This window comes from Carcharodon carcharias, chromosome 19 (genome assembly GCF_017639515.1).
Source record: "Carcharodon carcharias isolate sCarCar2 chromosome 19, sCarCar2.pri, whole genome shotgun sequence".
Classification (NCBI taxonomy): domain Eukaryota; kingdom Metazoa; phylum Chordata; class Chondrichthyes; order Lamniformes; family Lamnidae; genus Carcharodon; species Carcharodon carcharias.
Window position 1 is genome coordinate 19946040 of NC_054485.1, and position 13834 is coordinate 19959873.

Below are 13834 nucleotides of genomic sequence, written 5' to 3' on the forward strand. Positions count from 1 at the left end.
AATAAACACGCTCCTTAGTCTTGCTTATCTGGCTAGTTGTAACAGACTAACATCCCTTTGATATCCACGCAATCCCTTCATTTATCTTTTTTAAAAAAATGCAATTACTTTCACACCTTACATGCTAATCCCGCTTCCATATTTACTCCTTGGCATTTCAAGCACATTTCTACACCTAGCTTCTTTTGATGATTTCAGACTTGTAGTCTGCTTCACTCCAAATGCAATTAACTCACACAGACCCAAATATAATCCTACTCATAAACCTACTTCACAATAAACCAGAAAAATATTATGAAAATTATTATACTTTGGCCACACTAGCATGTATATGGCCATGGACTTGTCAGCTCATTGCTCAATGCAATGCTAATCTTGCAATGGACACTGGGGGTTGGGAGGGGGGTTTATTTCCTTTTTCCTCCCTCTTATAGGTTGTCACATATTCCAAGTAATTAGATTTCAGTGTCTATTTCTCCCAATGCAATAACGTTTTTTTTTGTGTGTGGATGTGTATTTTTCCCCAGCATCTCATTTTATGTTTCCCAGTTCAGTGGCATTGGTACTTAAGGAAAATGATGAGGGGCAGGAAGCAAGGTGAGATGGTGTTCAAAACCTGGCGTTGGGACCAAGTGAAGGTACATGAAACCCTGCGTGCTAAACAGTTAAGATTTGTCTAAAGTGCAAGCTTTAGTGGGAAGTTTGACTAGTACTTGGGGGCACACCATACTGAGCAGTGCTTGGACGCATGGTTGGATGCAGTGGATTCTGATTTGAGCGGACACTGAGCAAATCTCTCTGAATGGAATCTCAAGATAGACTTGTAGCACACACTGCAGAGTACCACAGACAATGGAGGATAGCTGGGAGTTGGGTGCGTTCTTGTTCGCCTTGCTCCATAATCCCAATAAGAGAGTAAAGAACATTGTTGACGGTGACGAAGGAGAAAAATATTTTTGTTCAAAGCTTGTAATTTTCTTGCTACTTAGGGTAACCTGGAAATGGTTAATTTTAGTGTGTTTTAGTTAACAGAGATTTTTATCTTGGATTTTTATTGTGGAAGGGAGAAGCTTATGTTCAACATCCAGGACCTGAACTTGAGTAAAATATAACTTGGACATCGTTTACAGCGCACATTTTAAAGTCCATTTTTGACCCACTTGTAAAACCTTGTGCCAGAAGCTTAACAGATTGCAGACAAACTTGGTAAGCAGATTTAAGGCAGAAACCTACATCTGGATCAAGTTAAGGGGCAATTTATTGCCTTGCCATCAAAGTCAATCATTTTAAAATGACCATAATAAGAAGTGAACTGGGCTTGATCATCTGGAACAAATCAAAATGAAATAATTCAAAAATTAAGACTGAGGGAGAAGTACACAAGTGAAAGTGAAATGGGAGAGTACTCAATCTGTAAGTAAATCAAATCCATCCTTTGTAAACTTTTTTTAAAATTAAGGCAAGATGACTCCATGGGGTTAGAGAGAACGAAGTTTTAGTTGCTTTTTTAAAAAAAAAAGTTAATCGTGCAAGTGCCAAAATTGTCCATCATATGGGAAGGGGAGAAAGCTAAATATGCAGCCAAGAGGCTGACCTTCCTCCAAATGCTATCTGAAACTGTGTGAATCATCCTCCATTTGAAGAAACCCAATACAGAGTACACTGTTTCTAGTGACCAGAGACCAACTGTCTATTTCAAATGGGTTGCCTTAGACTGTTTGTTGTAGATAATTGCTGATACTACTTATTGATGATAACTACAGATATCATAATTAAATGGGAGATATAGATACAGCATCAGTATGAACCCAAGCACTGATAGCAACGTCAAATTCTGGTCCTTGAATCAACTTTGATACAAAAATGAATCCCCCTATAGAGGGATTGGGGGCAGTGTGGAGGGTGTAGTGTTATACATGTTATGGCACAGCGGATGGTAAATACTGAGCTGCTGAAATCCCAGAGTGAAACTTGAAACAGCTGCCACAACTATTTGCAATTTGTACTTTATTTCAAGTTGTGTGCCTTGAATTCAATAGTAATGAGCCCACCATGACTTAGAGGTTTTTTACAAAACTAAATTAAACATTTATTAAGAGAAGAAAAGATTTTAAGCATGTACATAGGTCAACACATAACTACTATAATGACTCCTAAATCCCCTAATTAATCTACCTCCCAGTTACACCTCCATTAAGGCAACAATAAAGCAACATAGATTTTAACAGACCCAGGCAAAGCGCACAATACCCTAGGCAGTGATATTCACAGTGAGTTTTCTTTGCTTCGGTTCCTGTAGACAGCAGCTGGATGCATAGAAGCTGAAGGCTTTTCATGTTTGTTAGATCTTAGAATTCCTTTTCCTTACACATGACCTCCCCTCTTATACCTGTTTCTCCCTTTTTAATGTAAATTCCATTGTCCCAATATGTTTTTGCATCTTTACTTTTTCCATAACATGAATACCATGGAAGATTTATATTATCAGTAATCTTTGGGAAAAATAAACGCACTGGTTGGCTTAACCTCTGTTGGCTTGGTGTAATACCATACCATGTCTTTGAAATTCACGACTCTGGTTTATCTAAAAATGCAAATGTTCCTCACACCTCACATGCTAAAACTTCGGCCATGTTTATATATTTAGCATTTCAAACCTAGCTTCTCTTTTGATAACTCTCAAGCTCCAGCCTAGTTGTCTGCAATTCATTTATAACCTTTCTCAGAGAAACTAATCCAAACCCCACTATTAACCTAACTTTACAGTAAATCACAATATTATGAAAATTATTACATTTTCATGACATATGCATTTGAGGTGGTGTGCTATGTAAAGGATGGTTGGCAGCTGAAGGCACTGCCATCAATACTGCACGAATTTAACATTCAGGGCTGTTCAGAGGTCTGAGGCTGGAAGATGTTAGATATGGGTGGAGCAAGGCTGCAAAGAGATTTTAAAATTCCTATCCTTGTTTTAAAACTGTTGGCCAGTGTAGGTCAAGTTAGCATGGGTAAAGGGTGAATGGAACTTGGTGTGAGTTAGGACACAGGCAGTTGGGTTTTGGATGAACTCAAGTTTATGGAGGTCAGAAGATGCTGGCCAGGTGAACATTGGAATAGTCAATTCCAGAGGTAATAAAAGCACAGATGAGGTTTCAACAGCGGATGAGCTGAGGCATGGGTCAAGTCGGGCAATATTATGGGGTGGAAGCCTGCGATCTTAGTGATGAAGCGGATACGTGGTTGGAGCTCATCTCTGGGCCAAATACAACACCAAGATTGTGAATGGTTTGGTTCAATCTCAGTGGCCAGGAACAGCAATGTAGTTAATGGCAAGGAAATAGACTTTGTGGTGAGGAGCAAAGATAATGGCTTCTGTCTTCCCAATATTTAGTAGGAGGAAATTTTTGCTTATCTGGACCTGGATATCGGACAAGCAGTGTGACAAATTAGAGGTGGAGATGTCAAGCGAGATGGTTGCAAGGCCAAGCTGTGTATTATTGTATATATGGAACTGTCCAATCAGGAAGTGCTATGACAGATGGGTCCAAACAAAAGAGGTTCAAAAAAAACCTAGGCCAGCATTTATTGCCATCCCCAATAGCCCTTGTTTAGAGGGCATGTAAGAGTCAACCATATTGCTGTGGGTCTGGAGTTGCATGTAGGCCAGACCAGGTAAGGATGGCAGATTTCCTTCCCTAAAGGACATTAGTGAACCAGATGGGTTTTTACAACAATTGACAATGGTTTAATGGTCATCATCAGGCTTTTAATTCCAGATTTTTACTGAATTCAAATTTCACCGTTTGCCATAGCAGAATTCGAACCTGGATCCCCAGAGCATTACCCTGGGTCTCTGGAGTACAGGTCCAGTGACAATACCACTGCCAGCTGCCTCCCCTAGAACAATTAATGTAATGAAATGTTCCAAGGTGCTTCATAGGAGCATTTATAAAACCAAGTATGACACTGAACCACATGAAGGGATATTAGGTCAAATTATCTAAAGCTTTAAGGAGTCACTTAAGAGGAAAGCAAGATAGAGAGGTGTATGGAGGGAATTGCAGAAATTGGCTAGGCATTGGAACACACAGCCACTGATGGTGCAGCAGTTCTCATGGTGCATGCACAAGGGGCCAGAATTGGAGGAGCATAGATATCCTGGAGGGCTGTGGAGTGAAGGGATAGAGTTGATGCTGTAGAGGGATTTGAAAATTGAGGATGTGAATTCCCTACAACTAGAACTTTTGTAATTAACAACAGGTTAGTCCAACTAAAGGTGACTTTTTTTTGTCCCTCTGCCCCCCACCACCACCCCCACCTAAGGCATCCACGATGTCCAGGAGGGATCACTGGACAGAGATTAGCAGTAGTAATTCAAATCTGAAGGGCATTTTTTGTTTTGTTTGCCCTACGCTACAGTGCTGACCCATCAAAATCAGCTAACTTAACTTGGGGTCTAAAAAGAGAACTTTTCTGGTGTCACTCCATGTTGCATTTACTCAATGGGCCACTAGAGGATTCTGGTTGTAGTATTGGGGAAATGTTAGTGACTTTACCTTTTTTCATTGTGTGATATTTTTTGTTAATTTTAGCTTTGTTTGGTAAATGGAAATTTGGAAATTTCTGGAGTTTGCATTGTTTGCTGCTGATCTGGAGACTAAATGCACAAAATTCCCTAAACTATGAACAGTAATGTCAGCATTGTAGGTTCTATGTTTCTGCAGACTGGCAAGGAAGTTCTGGACATGAGGTTTAATTTAAACAGCTCTCTCACCACCTGCCTGTAAACAGAAGGGTGTTTGATTTTTGATTTTCCTACTTAATATGTGGTGCTGTTTTCCCAACCCCTCAGTTTTGGTGTGATCCAATTTCTCTATTAATAATCCCACAGCAAACTCTACTGGGTAAACTAACCGGATTACTTTATTTTAGACACATTCAAAATGTGCCACCGGTGCATTCATATAAGAGGGATAAAAGAGGGAAATAAGAATTATTGTTTCAGATAAATCCAGAGTCCAGAATCAAAAGTCCAATTGTGTATTCCTTCAGAGGTTAGCAGGCTGAGGCTGAGTATTCTACTTTTCCAGTAGAGATGACTTCCACGACGGGAGAGGCATGAAGAGATGAATTAGTCTTGTAGGCACTGGTACAGTAAGTTCCAGTAGAAAACAGTGTAGGTGGGAGGCAGGATTTCAAAAACCTGGACAGAGCCCATTTTCTGCTGAAACCGGTAGATGGAAAATGGAGTCTGCCTTTTTCCAGCACCACAAGGCAACATTACCAGTTCTAGCAGCTTGTTGGACAAAGGATGTATATTCCTGGTTTGGATTCTTGAGATGGTTAATGTTTCAACCATTAAAAATTTCAACAGAGATTTCTGGATTCTTTTGTCCTCACAGATGGATTGTCTCTGTTGGCCAGGGGCCAGGCCTTAGAAATGTAAAGGGCCTTTGTACAGTTCCTGGGGATTTGATCTCTGCAGTCATGGGCATTAGTGTCTCTAAATTCCTTTTCTGAGATTCATAGCCAGTCATGGTTTCAGTCAGTTTTTATATTTAAAATAATTTTATAGATTAGCCAGGATGATATTTCATAAAAATATAGTGTGAGGTCTTAGCCCCCTGACAGAAGCTATCATCTCTAACTCTGGGCAAGCAATTTGCAGCAGTCATTAATCTAATCCCTTCAATTTGGACGTGTGCATCATGTGTACCTCTTGTGTTAAACTTGTCAGGCTGCAGTGTTCTTCCAGTGTACCCCAGTGACCAAAGTAAAAATACCTTCATGCATTTTATAAAATCACTGCAACTTGGTTGCTTGAGGTTGTATATTGCTGTATGGGCTTTGTGGTCCAGTTGAATGGAACAGAATCCTTGATAACTTACAATTGGACTTAAACAGGGTTAGAATAGAATGCAAGTTATCTATCGTTATTTTAACACAGGCTGCTTTAGGGCATCCTCTTTATTGAATGGCTAAATTAAAATTGTACACATGCAAAAAAAAAAGTTATTCTTTGGGATTTGGTGAGGCTGGCTAGGCCAGCATTTACTGCCCATTCCTAAATGCACATGTAATCCACTAGTTTGCCTTGATCTTTGAACCATGCTGAATTAGTTGGTCTGAGCCTGTCTTTGATCTGGAATAGATTGTAGTAAAATCAGCCAAATGCCCTGCCTCTGCTATTGAGTGACCTTGTCAGAAAGTGCACGTTAAATGTTCGGTGAGGATAGAATCTAGCTTGATAATGATGCTCTTCATGTTTAATAGCCCAGACTTGCACTCGATAAATGGTTACTTGCTTGAAGTCTGAGATTGATACCAGTTTAGATGCTAAGTAAGCTTCCCCTGTGATCTGTCTCAGCAGGATGCCTTAAACCCACACTCAGAACTTCCTGCTGTGAAACTGTTTCCACTTGGCACTTTAAATGTCATTGCCTTTGAGGTGACAACTGGTGCTGTGGGCCTGTTTGTTAGGGATTGTATTGAGATGGCACAGAATTTTGTGGGATAAGATTAGCCTTCTTGAAGAAATTTAGAATGCAAAGCAAATCCATGTTGCCTCATTTCTGTTCACGTGCTTTTAAGTGGAGTGAGTTGTATAAACAATTATAGTTAGTGTAAACCATGTTTGCAGTAGGAATGTTTTGTAAGTGAATAGCAAAGTAGACAAGTTCAGCAATCCAGCTGCCTCAATGAGAGCTATGTTTGGAGAACATGGATAGGAGAATCGGCACTATTCCTCAAAATCTGGCTGAATATTGAGATTGTGTTAAGTACACATTATAGTGTGTTAATCCAGAAGTTGCATTGGAGCAATTAATACTACTTCTGAGGGTTCACTATTTCAAACACCAATTAAGGAGCTAGTGAAAATTTGGCCTAATTGCCCACTAACTATTAACTAATTCTTGAATTGTATGTCTGCATCTTTTGGTGTAAGGTGTTGCCTCTCAATTCGTGAGTACTTTAAAATGCTGTGGGCCGCCTCATTAAAAGTTTAAAATGGCTTGGGTTCAAAAAGTAAAATCTATGACTTTTTAGCAAGATGCATCAGACTTTCTAAATATAATTTTTTTAAGTGATTAATCAATTTTAAAAAAGTTTACATTTTTAATTCTGTAAAATTGTCTACTGAAAATATTTTTCCCCCATTTTTAAAAAAACTGCATTAGGCCTTTTTTGGTTTTTGTGGTGCTCACGCTCACAACTCTCTCTACTGTTGTTGCCTGCACTGCTGAGCCTGAGTGCAACCCATGCCAGGTGGGAATCCTCTCTCAAGGCAGCCAAAATTCTTGCCACCAGGGTCACAGTAGGTTTGTGTGGAACCATTGCATTTACCCTGAAGTTCCAAGCCTTTCTATCTCCATCCATTATAGTTACAAACTTAATTCACTGTCATTACTGACATTGCATGCAGTTTGATCAGCAATGCAATCTACCAGAGTTAGTGGAATCAAAATGCAATCATGATAAGGCAGGTATGTGATATTTTAAAATAAATCCTTTTCGTTTTTCACAGATTCTGATGTACAGGGAGGAAGCTATTGTGAAACTGAGTGGCAAACTCCAATACTTTCGGAAAAGTTTCAACGCAGGACGGAAAGGCGACCCAGTACAGCTGACAGTGGGGACACAGCTTTGGGAACATCTTGTTCTGATAGCACAGACGGTGAGTTAAATAAAAATATGCTGTGGGGTGGTGGCAAAGTGCAACCTGCAAAAAGTGCTTTGAGGAATTGGGCTGCATTACAAATGTCTTCAAATAATAGCCTGAGGCAGAGCACAGAACTGAACCACAAAGGTCTTGGGATCATTTCTAGTCAGCATCTAGTTGGTTGATCTTGATTATACTAGTGACCCCTGGATAAGTCAGGGAAGAAAATCAGCCAGGGTATATAATGTCAGTAAGCATACAAATACTGAGTGAGGACTAGATTGGTCTCAGCTATGCTGCCCCTCTTTTAATAAAATAGTTTACTAACATTCACTACTGCAATATCACTTGTATAAGGTATCAGCAGGCAGCTAGATGGAGGTAATGCCTTGAGGAGAGAAGGGAGAAAATTAACAAAAAAAAAACTTGCATGTGGTGCAGATATCTTTTGGCACATTGTTTGAAACTTGATAAAGCTTGGGACATTGAATAAATGGTTATGTCACTCGGCTCAGTTGGTAGGCCTGTTGCGTCTGAGCTGCAGGTTTGTGACTTCAGCCCCATTTCAGTACATAACTTAGGCTGACAGTTGAATGCAGTTCTGAGTGCTGTCTTTCAGGTAGACATTAAGTTGGGCTGCTGTCTGTCTATTCAGGTGATGGTAGGTCGAGTAACGGAGAACTCCTGGTATTGTGACCAGCGTTGTTCTCTCAACCAACACCACCAGTAAAACAAATTCATTTCATTGCTTTTGGAACCTTGATGGTGCAAATTGGCAATGGCAAGCAATCACCACACTTTACAAAGGAAATTTATATCAAGTGCTTTAAGATGTATTTTGAAGATGAAGCACTTTATAAACACCCATTTTTCTTTCATAATCTGAAAATAGAGATGAAAAAATATAATGCACGACACTTTTTCCCCTTCTTGTAGGCAGTGTCTTTGTTCTTGGTGGAGCATCACAGCTGAACCTGATCCACATCCCCCTTAACTCGGGAAATGAATTATGCCATCCCTGATGATCTGATTTGGCATGCTCGAATAGTGACTAGTTCCTGGAGACCTCCCCTCCCTCAGTGATTGGCTCCTGGAGATCCTTGCCCATGAATATTGGTTTAGTCTTTGCCAATATTGGTGAGGGAGGATCTTCAGGAACTGTCACTATTGGGTATGGAAAGATGAGCTGCTGAAAGGTTGGAGTTGTAAAGGGAATGGCTGATTAAGGCACAGTGTGCACTGCCATCAGTCTGTGGTAAAATTGTTATCCTGTCAAACTCCTTGCATCTAACTGAAACAGTAAATCAGACTCAAACCTGTATGCATTACTGGTGTATAATATGGCCTATTCTCAAAATACTTTAATGACTATGGGCTGTGTTATGTAACAGGCTTCTGTAAAGTAAATTGCTTGAAGACGCCATTGCCTGTAATTGGTAGAGACAGTAATGGTGAGTTGGCACAACATTCACTAATGTGCTCTAAGAAATGGTTACTTTGCTCTGGGAGCCAGTGTGTGTTCTCTCTTGGCTGTGACTACTGAGATATTTCATGACAAAGTCATACCTTCAATGTCAAAATACTATAGGCATTTAGAAATGCAAATTTTCTAGCAAGTGTCACATACCTCATTTCAACTATTGTATGGCATCCCAGCTATAGACATTTTTATAATTGTACAATTTTTTTTGAATATAATGTTGGGTCTCGATTTACCAGCTTAGTCTCATTTCTCCATCTGGTACACTCTTGCCAATATTACTGGCAGGGGGTTTGTTGACAGGGAAGTTCCAATTTGGGCTGAAGCAGCCTGGGCTCTGAGCCACTTTAATATACATTAGTAGGTCTTGAGAGTGAGTATCCTCTCTGCCTTCTCAGTTACTGAATGATCAATGATGCAAGGGGACCTAAATAGGGAAAAATGTATTTGAAGAAACTAAACTTAGTGTGCAGAAATGTACTGTGTTCATTCTGACTGGCATTCTGAATTGATCTGTAATATCTGACTCTTGAACTTTTGTGATACATTTGTGCAGTAAAGTGAAAAGCAGTCACAATGCTAATTACGTATCTGGACTTAATGCAGTATGCTTGTTTTGGTTGAACCATGTTCTTACCAGTGCTGGTCATACAATGTGGCCTTATTTGTACTTTGTCCTATGCTGGAAAGGTGTGTTAAAATGGTTAATGCTGTTCCTACTGACTAAATTTCTAAGCTATTTTAATAACAACATTTGCTTTTTTAAAAATTGTACTGAAGCTCCCAAAACCTTAGGAATCAAAAAAATCTGCAATTGCTGAATACTTGGAACAAAATTCTAAAGTGCAAGTAATAAACAGCACTGTTGTGATAATGGGCCTGAAACATTAAAATCTCACTTGCTCTCTTTGCTGAAAGACTTACTGTACATTTTCATTGTTAAATTTGTCTTTGAATGAGTTTGGGAATTGTGTACGTTTGTGGAATACCTGAAACTCAACATTAGCAATTTATGGAAACATGTTTTTGTGTGTTTGTGAAAATTATAGTTTCACCCCAGGAATGTTTTGTTCCAAAATCCCATCTGTAAGTCTGATTGAGTTAGTGAGTGGGTCCATGTACGAGCTCTGCATTTCCAATCGTGAAACTTGAGAAGCGATGCTAATTATACCAGCAATCCTTTTTGCCAATGTTCTCACTGACTAAATGGAACGAGATGTACTCATTTCTACTGCCACCCCCCCAATCAGCCACTTGACTTGATAGTAGCCAATATAGCTAGCTTCACTTACATTTGCTAATCAACAGTAAATGAGCAAAGCTTGTGTTTGAGGTGAAAGTTGAGGCATTTAGTTGTTTGAGTATTTTGAAAAGTTGGTTTTACGCATATGGATTTTATTGTAGGCTAGGTGTTTCGTTCTGAAGATTTATGAAGGTAAGTTTTTATCTGGTAAGATTCTAAATAGGGTATTAACATTTCAGACCAGGTTTTGTTTCTATCTTTCATGAGCCTCAACTCATTTTAAAATGAATTGCACGCGTGAAGCTTAGCCTCCGATAAATAATTGAATCCGTTTTGTAGCTATCTGAAACTCTTGTTGATGATAGTGTCTAAAAATAGTTTGTTTTTTCCATGGCCGTTGTTGGAAAATATACTTGACCGTTTAATATCTATAGCTGCTTGAGATTAATGTTACCACCAGTGGCTGCATAAGGGTAATAATTGAAGGCTTGTTCATGTTTGTTATGGTACAATACCTAATTTCATATCTCTGGTAGATCAGTTTGTTGAGGGAGTAAAGCCTGTCAGAGATGGGCCAACAATTACTAATGTTGCAGCTTTTCTAAAGTGTTAAACTGATATTATTAATTGGGTGTAAATATTATCTAGCTTTGAAATGACCGGTACAGCCGTGGTAATCTGGTTGAATGTGCAGCCTCATTTTCTTGTTTCTTTTGTGGAGAGCAATCTTGGATACCTGAAAAACAAATTTACTTTGGGCATTGCCTTGACCAATCAGAGTCAAGCTACCTGGTTTAAAATTCTAACAATACTTGGCAATTAACAGTCATTCGCACCAGTGGTGCATTCTCCATGGCAATACCACTTGACAATCAATAATCACTCTCTTCATATACAGTATAAATTGTTGCCTTCCCCTTATATTGGTATTTTTGCGAGTGTCCTGATGAGTGGAAGACAAAAAGCTTAGATGTGTCTCTCTTTTTTCAGCAATACTCAAATTTACTTCATTTTGCATTTCTCTAGTTGGAACCTACATGCTTTAACCTAATTTAGTTTCTCATGTTTAACCCCAGCTTTGTACCAATGCAACAATTATTGTGTAAGTGGAACTTAAATTAAGACTGAACTTGCTAATGGGGTGAGACTTCCTGGAGTTGGAGAATTTGGATCACTTAATAGCGATGTTGTGGCAGGAGCACCTAGATATCATTTATCTCTCACTCTGACAGATTTTTGAATGGGGGATTAGCTAGATGGCTAGAGTATGGTATAGAATTATGCCAACAGCACCAGTTCAATCATCATACCAGATGTGGCAGCTCATGCTTGATGTGGAGTGCTACCCCTCAAGGCAAATAACCAATTATCTCTCTGTAATGGAGAGAGATGCCTATGGCCCTTTGTGGACTATGGGTTAACAACCATTTGACCGACATTAAAAAGTGCAACTAATTGCTTTTGCCTTGTTGAGACAAAATTCACATGAATTACTTTATACTCTTGAATTTTAATGTCAGTGTAAAGATAATTTTGTGTAATGTAAATGCAGAGCTAGAATGCAGCCTGTTTCTAAAGTGCAATCTTTGTGTGCATTGTTGCCATATGCTTTTGAGGTGTGCCTCAGTTTTTCTTTCCAATGCTTAAAAAAAACTGTTCCAAAGTGTGTTTTTGAGGATTTGTAAAATGAATGAATGGCAAATAATCTAAAAGTTTATTCCCCTACTCAACATAACTGTAACTTTGACCTAAAATACCTTGTTCTATACTATGACCAATAGCTGGCAACAATTTTGAATTCTCCAGATAAAGCATTGTAAAATCAAGTCTCTGGGCTAACGGGCTAAGCAGAATCGGACCTGGAGGGGGGTTGGGGCAGGGCGGGTGCGTGGATGGTGGAAATGTCAGTTTAATCTTTTTAAAAATGATTTTGGATCAACTGGATTGAAGAATTTGTCTGTCTGCGTAATACAAACATTTAGGGAATTAGTCACGTGAAAGAAACTCCGATAGATATTTGCAAAGGACCATTTAATCCACTGAACATTTATCACTGAACTCTACTTTTGTGCCTATTCTTGGAATGAATTGATTTCCAGCTGTGTTTTTCATTTCCATAGATTTCTGCAGCTCCAGTGGGTGTTCCTCCTTCAAACCCATCCGCTCACAGTCCATCATCCCCACTGCTCATGTCATGCCTTCCACCTCTGGTAACCCTTCATCTAATCTACATCCAGTGGGCGATCCAGGCTTCAGTTCTGTCTCTGTGCAGCCAAGTGGTCTCTCTGACACAAAAGATCAAAGATCTGGAAAACATTGGTCTTCGTTGCCCAAGTTGAATGCGATCGAAGTTTCCAACTTTGGGACGAGGGCCAGTGAAATGGAAGAATCTTCTACCGGTGTTAAATCTTTGCCTGCAGATTCAACAAACATCTACAGACCTACGTTGAATGTGCTTGACTACTCCTATCCAAATACTGAACACCAGAGATTGGAGATGGTACGAAAATTTGAAACTCCTAACATTGAACCAACCTTGAATCAGTCTGCTTTTTTGGACACTATCTGTGATGACCCTCGGTACAGGTTCCGGGAATGTAGCAAGGGTGAGGTACCTCATAACATCAATGGTGCTGGAGGCAAGGATAACTGCAGTAACCACAATATGACTTTTAAATCCTTGCCTGAGAGCAAAACTGCCGACAGTGGCTTGTTAGGACCGAGAACTTGTTTGCGACCTAATGGTGGAGGCTCTGTTCCTGAAGGGCTCCATAGTTTACAAGCCCAGCAAACACCTTGGGCTCCGCTGTGGCTAAGGGACCGAGCACGTGGGAAACAGTTTGACGTCCGCTGTAACGATAGATCTTGTGACCTGACGGCATGGCAGCAGGAGCAGTTGGAAAGCCTGAGGCTACAAGTAGAGCAAATGCAGGTAACACAGTTACATTCAGTTTGTGATTGAATAATTTTTGCCTCGAGAGGAAATGGAAGGATTGGAGGAAGCACATGTGGTACCATTTTCTCTAACTACTGAACTGTTATCATACATAGAGGCTATAACAGTGGCCTCCAAATTTCTCCAACATCTAAGATTAGGTGAGAACTACTTGACTGAGTCATAGTTCTCCACTGACACCATACCTCAAAATTTGTTAGATGGTATCATGAGTTCCCTGAATTAGAGTTTGGATATTTCCTTTCAGAAGTGGTGAATGAATGGCAAATGAGATTCATAATATTTGTCCAGAGATTCATTGTATTCGTTTTGGTGTTTGTTCCCCAGTTGACCAAATGCATGGGATGGCAAATAAGAGTCATTATATTTGCCCAGAGATTCATTAAAGTCCTTTTGGTGTTGGTTCCCCAGTTGACCAGATACATGGGGCTTATCATCCTTGTTCCTTTAAGCTAATAGTTACATTCAGATCTTCATCTTTCTGAGACGTAT

The 13834-nt window shown here is 39.6% G+C and overlaps 1 protein-coding gene across 3 annotated transcripts in view; it reads left to right on the forward strand.

Moving 5' to 3' along the window:
- Positions 1–13834, forward strand: part of cep85 (centrosomal protein 85) — a 60948-nt gene that overhangs the window by 17314 nt on the left and 29800 nt on the right. For all 3 annotated transcript variants that reach the window (XM_041212195.1, XM_041212193.1, XM_041212194.1), the window contains 2 exons: positions 7529–7678; positions 12507–13318. In XM_041212195.1, the coding sequence (XP_041068129.1) occupies positions 7529–7678; positions 12507–13318 (962 nt within the window). The remainder of the gene's footprint in view (positions 1–7528; positions 7679–12506; positions 13319–13834) is intronic.